Source organism: Scyliorhinus torazame, chromosome 4 (assembly GCF_047496885.1).
Source record: "Scyliorhinus torazame isolate Kashiwa2021f chromosome 4, sScyTor2.1, whole genome shotgun sequence".
In the NCBI taxonomy this organism is placed as follows: Eukaryota; Metazoa; Chordata; class Chondrichthyes; order Carcharhiniformes; family Scyliorhinidae; genus Scyliorhinus; species Scyliorhinus torazame.
In genome coordinates this window covers 180,445,996-180,461,209 of record NC_092710.1, presented here as the reverse complement: position 1 = coordinate 180,461,209, position 15,214 = coordinate 180,445,996, and the positions used below count along the sequence as shown (strand labels likewise).

Sequence of the window (15,214 nt, the reverse complement as noted above, 5' to 3'; positions counted from 1 at the left end):
ATGCAGCAGCACGTTGATTGCCACAATTGACTCATCAAGGAAGGGTCAAGAAGCTGATCAGAAAACCGGTTTCCCCTTGAAGCAGGCAAGACACACTTGATTTGTGTGAAGACTGCAATGAGCCTGTCAGCTCCGTCCTTAGAGGAAACCCTCATTCCTCCAGCTCACATGAGCTGTGGATTAAACAAGCCATCCAACTGGAAAAGCCAGCCACCCAGAAACTAATCCCTGACAGCCTGGCTTCCATTATCAGTGGTCTTGAACTTCCATACAGCTCATACCCTCTGGCTTCACGTGTAGGGGTCTTCAGCCACCACAAGGCTGGAAAACACACCTTGTCAGAGTCCCCACTCTGCCCACATGACCCGAGTGCTCACCTCCGATATCCTCTTCGTTCTTGTTTTTATACAGCTGTTGTAAATCGCACTGGCCATGACACCACATTGGCGACCAATGAATATTCAGTGAGTGGGGAAGTCCTGGAGGGAGGGCTTGCTCATGATATTATAATGTATTAAAATGAGGTTCCCAGCCTTCTGTGGTGGATTTCTCATCATGCTGCCGGCGAGGGTTGTGGAAAATCAGAGGTTGCGATCTCATTGGGGAAAATTACATTTCCCGATTCTCTAAGAATTTTCCGCCCCCATCTCTGTTCCCACTGACGGCTGATACAGGTTCAAAATCTCTCCCAGTAGCAATAAGGAAGGCAGCAGTAAGGATAAATGTAGTGGGGCACAAGATCAAATTCCTCCTTTCCCAGCAGATGAGGTACAAATGAGGAATTAAAAAAAGAATAATTTTACATGATCTGGATTTCACTGGCTAGGCCAGAATGTATTGCCTTTCCCAGAAAGTGGTGGTGAGCTCTTTTCTTGAACCGCTGTAGTCCCGGGCGGCACATTGGCCCAGCGGTTAGCAATGCTGCTTTACAGCGTTAAGTTCAATTCCAGCCTTGGGTGACTGTCTGTGTGGAGTTTGTACTTTCTCCCTGTGTCTGCGAACATTTCCTTCGGTGCTTTGGTTTCCTTCTACAGTCTACAAATGCGCAGGTTAGGTGGATTGCCCATAATAAATTGCGCCATAATGTCCAGGAATGTGGAGGTTAGGTTCCAGGTATAGGGCAGAGTGGATCAACGCAGACTCGATGAGCCAAATGGTCTCCTTCTGCAGCGTAAGAATTCTATGATTCTATGTGGTGTAGTTATACCCACAAAGCTATTAGGAGAGAATTCCAGGATTTTGATCAGCGACTGTGTAGGAATGGCGATATATTTCCAAGTCAGGATGGGGAGTGACTTGGAGGGGAACCTCCAGATGGTGGTGTTCCCATATATCTACTGCCTTGTCCTTCTAGATGTTAGTGGTTGTGTTTGGAAGGTGCTGTCTAAGGAACCCTGGTGAATTCCAACAGTGTAGCTTTTCCACATGGCTCGTCGGTGATGGACGATTTGAATGTTTGTGGAAGGAGGAGCAATCAAGCGGCTGCTTTTTCCTGGATGCTGTTGAGCTTCTTGAGTGTTGTTGGAGTTGCACTCATTCAGGCAAGTGGAGAGTATTCCACCACACTCCTGACTTGTGCCTTGTAGATGGCGCCCAGGCTTTAGTGGGTCAGGAGATGAGTTACTCACCACCTTTGACCTGCTTTGGTAGCCACAGTATTTATATAGCAAATCCAGTTCAGTTTGTGGACAATGGTAATCTCCAGAATGTTGATAGTGGGGATTCAGCAATGGGAATGCCATTGAATATCAAGTGGTGGTGATTAAATTCTCTCTTGTTGGAGATGATCATTGCCTGGCACCTGTGTGGCACGAATGTAACTGGCCATTTGTCAGCCCAAGCCTGGTATTGTCCAGGTCTTGCTGCATTTGGACATGAACTGCTTCATTATCTGAGGAGTTGCGAATGGTGCTGAACATTGTGCAGTCATCTGTGCTCACCCCACTTCTGACCTTATGATGGAAGGAAGGTCATTGACGAAGCAATCAAAGATGATTGGGCCCAGGAAACTACCTTGAGGAACTTTTGCAGTGTTGTCCTGGAGCTGAGATAATTTACCTCCAACCACCACAACCATCTTCCTTTGTGCCAGGTATGACCCCACCCAATAGAGAGTTTTCCCCCGATTCCCATTGACTCCAGTTTAGCTAGGGCTTCTTGATGCCATACTCGGTCAAATGCTGTCTTGATGTCAAGGGCATTAGCTCTCACCTCACCTCTAGCATTTAGTTCTTTTGTCCATGTTTGAATCAAGGCTGCAATGAGGTCAGGAGATGAGTGACCCTGGCAGAACCCAAACTGAGCGTCTTTGAGCAGGTTATTGCTGAGTGTGCCACTTGATAGCACTGTTGATCAAGAGTAGACTGATGGGGCAATAATTGTCCGGGTTTGATTTGTCATGTCTCTTGTGCACAGGACATATCTAGGCAATTTTCCACATTGCTAGATAGATGCCAGTGTTGTAGCTGTACTGGAACAGCTTGGCTAGGGGTGCGGTAAGCTCTAGAACACAAGTCTTCAGTACAATTGCTGAATATTGTCAGGGCCCATATCCTTTACAGTATCCAGGGCCTTCAGCCATTTCTTGATATCTCGTGAAGTGAATCAAATTCACTGAAGACTGACATCTGTGATGCTGGGGATCTCCGGAGGAGACCGAGATGGATTATCCACTTGGCATTTCTGGCTGAAGATTGTTGCGAATGCTTCAGCCTTATCTTTTGCACAGATGTGCTGGGCTCCCCAATTATTGAGGTTGGGATATTTGTGGCGCCTCCTCCTCCAGCAAGTTGTTTAATTGTCCACCACCATTCACGGATGGATTTGGCAGGACTGCAGAGCATGGATCTAATGAGTTTATTGTGGAATCACTTAGCTCTGTCTATTACTTGCTGCTTATGCTGTTTGGCACTCAGGTAGGCCTGTATTGTAGCTTCACCAGGTTGACACCTGATTTTTCGATCTGCTTGGTGCTATTCCTGACATGTCCGCCTGCGCTCTTCATTGAACCAGGGTTAATCTCCTGGCTTTGTGGTAATGGTAGAGCGGGGGATATGCCGGTCCAGGAGGTTGCATACAATTCTGCTGCTGCAGATGCCCCCCAGCGCCTCACAGATGCCCAGTCTTGAGTTGCTAGATCTGCTTAAATTCTATCTGATTTAACACGGTGGAAGCTCCACACACGATGGAAGGTATCCTCAATGTGATCATGGGTCTCTGTCTCCATAGGATTGTGCGGTGGTCACTCCTACCAATACTGTCATGGACAGATACATCTGCGGCAGGCAGGTTGGTGAGGGTGAGGTCAAGTATGTTTTTCCCCTTAGTGGTTCCCCTCACCACCTGTCGCAGTCCCAGTCTAGCAGCTATGTCCCAATTATTGAGGTTGGGATATTTGTGGCGCCTCCTCCTCCAGCAAGTTGTTTAATTGTCCACCACCATTCGCGATGGATTTGGCAGGACTGCAGAGCATGGATCTAATGAGTTTATTGTGGAATCACTTAGCTCTGTCTATTACTTGCTGCTTATGCTGTTTGGCACTCAGGTAGGCCTGTATTGGTCTGTGGTGGTACTACAAAACCACTCTTGTTGACAGACATTGCAAGCCCCCACCCAGATTATAGTGTGCACCCTTGCCACCCTCAGTGCTTCCTCCAAGTGGTATTCATCGTGGAGGAGTACTGATTCGTCAGACGGAGGGGGTATGATCCGTGATAATCAGCAGGAAGTTTCCTTGCTCAGGTTTGACCTGGTGCTATGAGACTTCATGGGGTCCAGAGTGGATGTTTGCGATTCCCAGGGCAACTCCCTCCCTACTGACTACCACTGTGCCGTCACCTCTGCTGGGCCAGACCTACCCAGGAATTGTGATGGTGGTGTCTTAGATACCATCATCATCTAAGTGAAAAATGAGCATGAACGCGGGTTGGGCGAAAGGTCAGCCTCTGTGATCCAGCACTTTTCCCAGTTGCAAAGAAACCCTAAAAACGCCCTCTAGCCCTCACCCCTTTACACCACCTCACCCCACACACTCCCAATGCCACATCCTTGACTGAAGTTCGTTGTACTTTAAAATGTGCAGCTAAACGGGCGCGGAGGCAGATGTTGTAGCCTTCGCCTCGTCGCCCAAAGGCTAAAGGGTGGAGATCAACCTCCATCCTGTGCCCTGGCATGGTGGGGGGACCTGCTGGAATTCTTAACTCTTGAAAAGGTCAAATTTGAACTGAGGGGCGTTATGCACTTTTGAGAATTGGATCACATCGAAAATTAGGGGGATTGGGGACTGGGAGGGTTGGGGGGAGGGGGACTGTATGTGTTCATGGTGACTATGGGCGATTCCTGATTCCTTTTTGTCATTTGTTTATGTTAACATGCAGGCCAATGTTTGGGGTTTGGTGGGAGGATGGGATTGTTATTGATATGGGGATTGACATTGCATTCGTTACTGATTATTGTTTATTGTTGGGTATAAATTTGGGAGAAAATGTGAAAAAGGAGAATAAAAAAATATATTTAAAAAAATAAAATGTGCAGCTGCCTTCCCCCTCCCTCTTGCCCCAGCGGAAATGGCAGATGCTGGGCGTTGGGGTAGGACTTCTGGAAGCAGACCTCTGGCGCTGTTTTGGAGAAGTTGGAGACTCTCTCCATTATTGCGCAAATTGAGGCCGAAGTGTTTTAAAATATGTATATTTTTAAAATATCTTCATTATGTACATCTTTATTACCTTAGTCCAATGGTGTTTGAACCAAACACTTATTTCACTCAAATTAAAAGTAAAGGGATTCAGAGGGATTTATTTACTGGTTTGCTATAATACTTCAATATAATTGGCCACTTATCCTGCTTGATAACATTCTGACGTTCCACCTGATGGAAATGGATGTGAGGAAAGGGGAAATCCATGCTGCAGAGATCAGTGGTCGCGAGGTCAGTGACAAGCAATGGTTTTCCACTGACCACAAAATCCACCCTGATCGATTTTGTTCTACCCACCCGCGTTGAAATATTTGGATTCCGTAGTGCCAATGCGGCCATCTTTTTTTTTTACAAGAGATGAAATCTGTTTAAAATTCATAAAGATTAATTTCTTACTGTCAGCTCCATTTCATCATTTTCATTTCTTGCCACAAATGGCCACCAGCCTTTCACCCTTTTCTGTTTAAAAATAGAGACCATGGGAAAAGCAGCTTCATCTGTCGCCATTTCAATTGTGCACAGCTTGGCAGTTTTCGCTCCACGTGTAAACCTGTTGAGATCCAATTCAATCGCCCCTGCCAGGAAAATGAACAGTGACAGAAGTAACAGCCGTGTTAAGGAAAATTGCCTAGCCAAAAAAATACCTCTTTTTAAACAGTATAAGTAGCGTTGTTGAATGACTTTGTGAAGAACATTACCAGGTTTCTGGTGGGCCAAGACTGTCAATCTTTTTAAAAAATACATATTGTATTAAAGTTTTTCGATCAAACAAAAACAAAAATTTCCCATTTTACAACTTTGTAATAATATATACATTGATCGTTTTTAAAATAAATAATATGCTAACTAACGGCAACTGCCAACAACAAAACAAGAAACAACAGAAATAGTAACTAAAATAGTAACTTCGTAAAATCTAATATAAATAACTAATATATAAACACACACATAAAACCCCTGAGGACCCAAATGAGTCCTCCCCACCCCCCCCCCCTCCCCCCTGTGTTGCTGCTGCTACCTTTCCTATTTTCCCTTATCGCTCTGCGAGATAGTCGAGGAACGGTTGCCACCGACCCTTGAGCTGAACCTCTTAGTGCGTACTTTATCCGCTCCAATTTTATGAATCCTGCCATGTCGTTTATTCAGTCCTCCACGCCGGGGGTTTAGCTTCTTTCCACATAAGTAGAATCCTGCGCCGGGCTACTAGGGACGCAAAGGCCAAAACATCGGCCTCTCTCGCCTCCTGCGCTCCCGGCTCATCTGCAACCCCAAATATAGCCAACCCCCAGCCTGGTTCGACCCGGACCCCCACCACCTTTGAAATCACTTTTGCCACACCCACCCAGAACCCATGCAATACCGGACATGACCAGAACATGTGGGTGTGGTTCGCCGGGCTTCCCGCGCATCTCCTGCACCTATCCTCCACTCCAAAAAATCTACTCAGCCTTGCTCCAGTCATATGCGTCCTGTGTAGAACCTTGAATTGTATCAGGCTGAGCCTGGCACACGAGGACGAAGAGTTTACCCTACTTAGGGCATCTGCCCACAGCCCCTCCTCAATCTCTTCCCCCAGCTCCTCCTCCCATTTTCCCTTCAGCTCCTCTACCATCGTCTCCCCCTCGTCTCTCATTTCCCTATATATATCTGACACCCTACCATCACCCACCCATGCCCCCGAAATCACTCTGTCCTGGATCTCTTGCGGCGGGAGCTGCGGAAATTCCCTCACCTGTTGCCTCACAAATGCCCTCACTTGCATATAGCGAAATGCATTCCCAGGTGGCAACCCATATTTTTCTGTCAGTGCTCCCAGACTCGCGAATGTCCCGTCTAAGAACAAGTCCTTTAATTTCGCAATTCCTGCTCGCTGCCAAGATTTAAATCCCCCATCTATCCTTCCCGGGACGAACCTATGGTAGTTCCTTATCGGGGACCACACTGAGGCACCCGTCACTCCCTTCTGTCGTCTCCACTGCCCCCAAATTTTCAGAGTTGCCACCACCACTGGGTTTGTGGTGTATTTTTTCGGGGAGAACGGTAACGGCGCCGTCGCCAGTGCTTTTAGGCTAGTTCCCCTACAGGACGCCATCTCCAGTCTTTTCCACGCCGCTCCTTCCCCTTCCCTCATCCACTTACATATCATTGACACGTTGGCGGCCCAATAATAATCACTTAGACTCGGCAGTGCCAGTCCCCCTTTGTCCCTACTGCGCTGCAGGAACCCCCTCTTTACTCTTGGGGTCTTTCCAGCCCACACAAAGCTCATAATACTCTTGTCCACCTTCTTAAAAAAGGCCTTTGTAATCAGTACAGGGAGGCACTGGAACACAAAAAGAAACCTCGGAAGGACCACCATTTTAACCGCCTACACCCTGCCCGCCAATGACAGGGGCGCCATGTCCCACCTCCTAAAGTCCTCTTCCATCTGCTCTACCAGTCGTGCCAAGTTAAGCTTATGCAAGGTTCCCCAGTTCCTGGCCACCTGGATCCCTAAATACCGGAAATCCCTTGTTACCCTCCTCAACGGTAAATCATCTATTCCCCTGCCCTGTTCCCCGGGGTGCATCACAAACAGTTCACTTTTCCCCATATTCAATTTATATCCTGAAAATTCTCCAAACTCCCTGAGTGTCTGCATTATCTCAGGCATCCCCTCCACTGGGTCCGCGACATACAACAACAAATCATCCGCGTATAATGACACCCGATGCTCTTCTCCTCCTCTAAGTACCCCCCTCCACTTCCTAGAGCCCCTCAGCGCTATGGCCAGTGGCTCAATTGCCAACGCAAACAGTAACGGGGACAGGGGACATCCCTGTCTTGTACCCCTATATAGTCGGAAGTGGTCAGATCGTTGCCTATTTGTAATCACACTTGCCACCGGGGCCCTGTACAGGAGCTGAACCCATCAAATGAACCCCTCTCCAAATCCAAATCTCCTCAGTACTTCCCACAGGTAGTCCCACTCCACTCTATCAAATGCTTTCTCTGCATCCATCGCCACCACTATCTCCGCCTCCCCCTCCGGTGGGGGCATCACCCCCAGCAGCCTCCGTATATTAGCATTCAATTGCCTCCCTTTAACAAACCCCGTTTGATCATCATGCACCACCCCAGGGACACAGTCCTCTATCCTCGTCGCCATCACCTTGGCCAAAAGCTTGGCATCTACGTTCAATAGGGAAATAGGCCTGTATGACCCGCACTGCAGCGGGTCTTTGTCTCTTTTCAGGATCAGCGATATCGTCGCCTCCGACATCGTCGGGGGTAGTGTCCCCCTTTCCCTAGCCTCATTGAAGGTTCTCGTCAGAAGTGGGGCCAGCAGGTCCATGTATTTCCTATAGAACTCCACCGGGAACCCATCCGGTCCCGTGGCCTTCCCTGCCTGTATGTTCCCAATTCCTTTTACCACCTCCTCCACCTCAATCTGCGCTCCCAGTCCTGTCATCTCCTGTTCCTCAACCTTCGGGAACTCCAGCTGGTCTAGGAAACGCATCATTCCCTCTTTCCCTTTCGGGGTTTGAGCCTTATATAGCCTCTCGTAAAATACCTTAAACACCCCATTCACCCTCTCCGCTCCCCGTTCCATCTTTCCCTCCTCGTCTCTAACCCCTCCGATCTCTCTCGCCGCCCCCCTCTTCCTAAGTTGTTGGGCCAGCAGCCGGCTCGCCTTCTCTCCATATTCATACTGCACTCCCTGTGCCTTCCTCCATTGTGCCTCCGCCTTACCAGTGGTCAACAAGTCAAAGTCCGTGTGCAATCTCCGTCTTTCCCTGTATAGCCCTTCATCTGGAGCCTCCGCATATTGCCTATCCACCCTCAAAATCTCCCTCAACAATCTCTCCCTTTCTTTACCCTCGTTTCCCCTTATGGGCCCTTATGGAGATCAGCTCCCCTCTAACCACCGCCTTCAGCGCCTCCCAGACCACTCCCACCTGGACCTCTCCGTCATCATTAATCTCTAGGTACCTTTCAATACATCCCCTCACCCTTACACATACCCCCTCGTCCGCCAACAGTCCCATATCTAATCTCCAGAGTGGGCGCTGTTCCTTTTCCTCTCCTACTTCCAGATCTACCCAATGTGGGGCATGATCTGAAATGGCTATAGCCGAATACTCCGTTCCTGCCACCTTCGCGATCAGCGCCCTTCCCAGGACAAAGAAGTCTATCCGGGAGTACACTTTGTGGACATGGGAGAAGAAGGAAAACTCTTTACTCCTTGGCCTAGTAAATCTCCAGGGATCCACTCCTCCCATCTGCTCCATAAAGCCCTTAAGCACCTTGGCCGCTGCCGGCCTCCTCCCGGTCCTAGATCTGGACCGGTCCAGCCCTGGGTCCAGCACCGTGTTGAAGTTCCCCCCCCCATTACCAACTTTCCCATCTCCAGGTCCGGGATGCGCCCCAACATACGCTTCATAAAGTTTGCGTCATCCCAGTTCGGGGCATATACATTCACCAGCACCATCGCCTACACCTTGCAATCTGCCACTCACCATCGCGTATCTACCCCCACTGTCCGCCACTATGGTCTTCGCCTCAAACAATACCCGTTTCCCCACCAGTATTGCCACCCCTCTATTTTTCGCATCCAAGCCCGAGTGGAATACCTGTCCCACCCATCCTTTTCTGAATCTGACCTGATCCGCCAGTTTCAGGTGCGTCTCCTGAAGCATGACCACGTCTGCCTTTAGCTTCTTTAGGTGCGCAAGTACCCTTGCCCTCTTAATCGGCCCGTTCAACCCTCTCACGTTCCACGTGATCAACCGGGTTGGGGGGCTCTTTACCCCCCCCCCCCTCGTCGACTAGCTATCCCCTTTTTTAGACCAGCTCCTCACCCGGTTCCCACGCACCCGCTTATCCCCCCGACGGCGCCCTCCCGTCCCGACCATCCCATCCCGTAACAGCTCCCCCTTCCCCTTAGCAGCAGCAACCCAGTTAACCCCCCACCCCCCGCCCCCTGCTAGATCCCTCTCTAGCTTAGTTGCACCCCCCATATTGCTTCCGGAAGTCAGCAAACTCTGGCTGACCTCGGCTTCCCCCGTTTACCCTTAGCCTCCCATTATGTGAGGCCCCCACCTTCCTGCGCCCCCTTTTCCTGCCACAATTTCCATAACGCGGGAACAAAGCCCGCGCTTCCCTCTCGGCCCCGCCCGATGGCGCAGCTCCCTCTCTCCTTCCCCCTCCCCTTCCCCACCGGCGCCCACATTTCTTCGTGTCCCCCCCCTTCGAGGGGAAAGAACATTTTCCCCCATCTGATTCACAGTCCCTTGCCACCACCTCACTACTTCATTTCAAACACTCTTTCTCCAATCTAGTCCAACTTCTCCTCTTCAATAAATGTCCACGCCTCTTCTGCCGTCTCGAAGTAGTGGTGTTTACCCTGGTGTGTAACCCACAGTCTTGCCGGCTGCAACATTCCGAACTTCACTTTCCTCTTGTGGAGCACCGCCTTGGCCCGATTGAAACTCGCCCTCCTTCTCGCCACCTCCGCACTCCAATCCTGATACACACGGATCACCGCGTTCTCCCACCTGCTGCTCCGTGTCTTTTTCGCCCATCTCAGGACCATCTCCCTGTCCTTGTAGCGGTGGAACCTCACCACTATTGCTCGAGGTATTTCTCCTGCCTTTGGTCTTCTCACGAGGACTTGATACGCTCCCTCCACTCCCAGGGGGCCCGTCGGGGCCTCAGCTCCCATTAAGGTATGGAGCATCGTGCTCACATACGCCCCAACGTCCGCTCCCTCTGCCCCTTCGGGAAGATCCAAGATTCTTAAGTTCTTCCTCCTCGAGCTATTTTCCAGGGCTTCCAGTCTCTCCATTCACCTCTTATGCAGTGCCTCGTGCGTCTCCGTCTTCACCACCAAGCCCTGTATCTCGTCCTAATTTTCGGTAGCTTTTGCCTTCACTCCACGGAGCTCCATCTCTTGGGTCTTCTGCGCCTCCTTTAACCCCTCAATCGCCTGCAGCATCGGTGCCAGCACCTCCTTCTTGAGCTCCTCCACACATCGCCGGAGGAACTCCTGCTGTTCCAGGCCCCATACCAACTGGCCTCCCTCCGCCGCCATCTTGCTTCTCACTTCCCTTCTTTGCCGCTGCTCCAGAGGATCCTCCGCAATCTGGCCACTATTATCTCTTCTGTCCATTCACATCCGGGGGATTCCCTTCTATGTCGCCTCACAGTGGGTTTAGCCTTCGAAAATTGCCGTTGGGGCTCCCAATAAGAGCCCAAAAGTCCGTTAAAACGGGAGGTGCCGAAACGTGCGACTTAGCTGGTCATCGCCGCACCCGGAAGTCCCCAAGACTGTCAATCTTAAGCAGATTCTGAAGTCTGAGATTTTTTTTCTCCTGCCACTGAGCCATAGAAATGAGGCACCAACTTGTCATAAATAGTGACTTTAATTAAAGGAGCCAAGCAGCGACTGAACATGTGGCAAATGCAGGACTATTCCAGAGTATGGGCTTCTGGCTGATGGCTGCTGGGAAAAGCCTTACAGTGGCAACTGATTTTTCAAAGCCATTTAAACGCCCAAGACGCTCAAAGCCACCAAGAAAGCAGAACAGCGCCTATACTTCCTCAGGAAACTAAGGAAATTCGGCATGTCCACATGAACTCTTACCAACTTTTCCAGATGCACCACAGAAAGCATCCTATCTGGCTGCATCACAGCCTGGTATGGCAACTGCTCGGCCCAGGACCGCAAGAAACTTCAGAGAGTCGGGAACACCACCCAGTCCATCACATGAACCTACCTCCCAACCACTGACTCCATCTACACCTCCCGCTGCCTTGGGAAAGCGGACAACATAATCAAAGACCCCTCCCACTCAGCCTACTCACTTTTCCAACTTCTTCCATTGGGCAGGAGATACAAAAGTCCGAGAACACCGACAAACAGACTCAAAAACAGCTTCTTCCCCAATGTTACCAGACTTCTCAATGACCCTCTTATGGATTGACTTGAATAACACTACACCCCTCTATGCTTCACCCGATGCCGGTGTTATGTAGTTACATTGTGTACCTTGCATTGTCCTATTATGTATTTTCTTTTGTTTCCTTTAATAATCTGTTGAGCTGATAGCAGAAAAATAATTTTCACTGCACCTTGGTACACATGACAATAAACAAATCCAATCCAATCCAAATCAATTTTGAAGCAAAATCTCATTGATGTAAAGGAGGGAACTATGCATCACTATGACAAACCATGTTTAGAAACCTGGTAAAGTAGCTACAATATTTTTGCAGCATCAGCAACGAATGTTTTCTACTCTGCGTGCATGTATACCTGGAGCTCCAGACTCCAGTCACCCCACCCAGTCAAACAGGCTGATTTTTCCCATCTCCAACAGTCTCTGAACTAAAGTATTCAAATAAAATGAAAGCATACACTTTTATCTTCAGTGATTTTTCAGGATATTCCTGGAGGCTTGTCAACCCTATGTACAGTGTTAATGTAGCAGGTTTGAGGGTGTGATCTTCCTGTTCCTGATGTTAAGATTCTGGATACCTTGGCACTCAAGCACTGTAAAATGTAGCCATGATCAGGACTTCAGCGTAAACCAGCCACAGGAAAAACTACAACAGTGTACAATGTTCATCTGATTGCACTCAGATTAAATTCTGCCCCTTGCAATGCTTCCATTCCCCATCAAATCAGCTTTACCATCATGGTTCCCTGTCCAGGGGAGATGGAACCATCTGCAACAACCCCAGTGCCACACTGGTTGGACTAACTCTGTACAGGCCAGAGATTAACACTGGCAGCTTCAAGACCTCCATTGGTTCGATACCGCACTGCATGCAGCATTTTAATTGTTAAGAAACCTAACTGAAAGACAAGGGTCCATTTTGAAAATAAATAATTTCAATGTTCAATAAAACAGAAAAGGCAATGGGATTAAAATAAGAAACAATGATGACGTGACACAAAGTTGGGCTTTAAAAGCCTTAAGTTGTAAGATTGGAAGTGAAGACGGGATACAAATTCCATAGTTTTGAAGTGCTGAGAATCGCTTGGGCGGACAATTGTGCATCAGCCGAAAATAGAGGTGAGCCGGGCGCCCAACGGAATGCTATGCTTGATAGCGGCGTGAATGTGTTCCATGACATGCACAGGCGTGGGCATGCAAATTGTACAGTAACGTCCATCAGAATATGACTATCCTGACCCGGTATTCTCCAGCCTTCCGCCATGTTCCACCTCTGCCAGGCGGAAGTGACAACGGTGTGGTTCACCTGTGGTATTTAAAATTGGGAAACGGGCACCGTGACCAATAAGCCAAGCTACCAAAGGCGCAATAGTGACCTGCCAGTTGTTCCGCTGGTGAGAGGAGCCTCTGCCAGGACCAGGTGGATTGATGGGGGCAGCCAGGAGATGGGCCATGGGGTCGAGGAGTCCACCTGGGACTGGGTGCCAGGGCACAGACTGGCATTGCCGCAGCCTGTGCACCCCATTGACTCTCACAATTTCCCATAGATGTGCAGAGTGTGATAGCAGTATGAGTGCCTCCTCCTGCAAACCAAGGCACTCCCCTAGGAGCCCGCAGACCACCTCTGACCCATCAACAGGATGGGAATAGCCCAGATGTTGGCACTCCCCAGTGCACCCATCCGAGACGATGCCCCACTTCAGGGCAGCAAGCGAGCTGTGGAGCGTGCCTTGACCGATGGACTCATGTAACGTGGGCGTCAGCACACTCCCTGGCACGCTGCCACTCATGGCAGACGACATTTCCAGTGATACCCTCAGCTATCTCACCGCACAGGGCCACCGGCTGTCACTAAGCACTGTCTGCCTACTTTGCCCCAGGACCCACAGCACACTGCAACTACCGTTCCAACAAGTGTCAACACCCTGGCCAAGCCCCACCTATGGGCACTGCCTGCATGCATGCCACCAAGCATGGCACCAGCCGGTGGCACACTGAGTCCACCTGCCCCTCCCCCACCCAACAACCTGGTGCCACCCTGCTGGTGAGGTATCGCACAGCCTACAGCAGGACAAGGGCCACAGAGCGTACCGCTGGCATGGGTAGTGCAAGCCACTGGTACCCCTGCTGGCAGGGGTAGGTGGTGGGGTCAGAGGATCTCCGGTGGGGGCAGGGGTGTGGTGGGGAGGGCAAAATGTAGGGGGAACGGCCGGGGGGGGGGGGGGGGGGGGGGGTCGTGGGAAATGGAGGAGTAGGGGACATGCGTGGGAAGGGGCTGTAGTGCAAGGCAGCCTGTTGGACCTGGCTGGGGATGGGTACTCACCATGCTAACATGTCTGCCCTTTACCCCCTGCAGAAAATGGAGTTTGGTATCAAGCCAGGAGTGGTTGGTATCTGCCAGCCGCCGTTGCTCTTGCGGATGCACTGAGGCTGCATGAGCAGGAGCTGCTGAGGGACCCTCCCTGGCACGCGGCTCTCCACACCTCACCCCTGCAGAACAGGAGCCTGCTCTAGAGGAGCAGGAGCCAGGCGGTGGTGATGCCCAAAAGGTTGAGGAGGCGGTGGGACGGAGGCAGTGCATCAGGTCTCGGGTGTATCGACAGTGTCCGTCGTATGAGGAACTGCCTGATTGAGTGTGCCAGACGACTGCGGCTGAGTAAGGAGATTGTGAGACAACTGTGCCGATCATGGTGCATCTGGAACCGTGGGGGTATGGGGGAGGTCACCCTCTCCCGGTGGCCGCCAAGGTTACGATCGCCCTGAACTTCTTTGAAACGGGGTCCTTCCAGGCGCTGAGTGGAGACCTGTATGGGATCTATCAAACCTCCGTGCACAGGTGCATCCGCGCTGTTACGGAAGCCCCGTATGCCTGGAAGATGCAATACATCCACCTGGATATGGACCGAGCACACCAATTGCCCGGACAGCGGGATTTACCACCATCCCTGGGATGTCGCAGGGGGTGATCGACAAGATGCATGTCCCCCTATGAGCACCGCTGCATGAAGGGGGTTCCCTTCACAAACCGGAAAGCATTCCACTCACTCAATGTGCAGTTGGTGTGTGACCACCAGCACATCATGCACGTCTGCGGCCGATACCCAGGCAGCGTGCACGGCCTCTTCCCCTTCGTGCTATTGATGATGCCCGACACATTCGAGGCACTCTCCCGGGTGAGAGGGGTTATCCGCTGTGGTCGTGGTTGATGACACCTATCGGGATGCCACAGACCAAAGCAGAGAACCACTACAATGATGCCCAGGTTGCAACCAGAGGTGTGAGCGAGCAGTACATTGGCATCTTGAAGATGCGGTTCAAGTGCCTGGACTGCTCTGGAGGGGCTCTCCAGTACAGCCCTAGTAGTTTCCCCTGTCGTGGTGGCCTCCTGCATCCTCCACAACATTGTACAGCAGAGGAGTGACATGCTGTAAGAGAAGGAGGAACGTCAGGCCTAATCCGACGAGGGTGATGTGGAGGAGGGCCAGGATATGGGCCCGGGGCAGCCACAGAAAGCCGCACAATGTGTGCGCTAGGGTTGGTGAGCACGAGACAATCTTATTGTCTCCAGGTTCGCCGA

At 50.6% G+C, this 15,214-nt stretch overlaps 1 protein-coding gene across 12 annotated transcripts in view; it reads right to left on the bottom strand.

Moving 5' to 3' along the window:
- otofa (otoferlin a) overlaps positions 1 to 15,214 on the bottom strand; it is a 532,520-nt gene that overhangs the window by 16,603 nt on the left and 500,703 nt on the right. For all 12 annotated transcript variants that reach the window (XM_072498930.1, XM_072498920.1, XM_072498925.1 and 9 more), the window contains one exon: positions 5,093 to 5,271. In XM_072498930.1, coding sequence (XP_072355031.1) covers positions 5,093 to 5,271 — 179 coding nt within the window. The remainder of the gene's footprint in view (positions 1 to 5,092; positions 5,272 to 15,214) is intronic.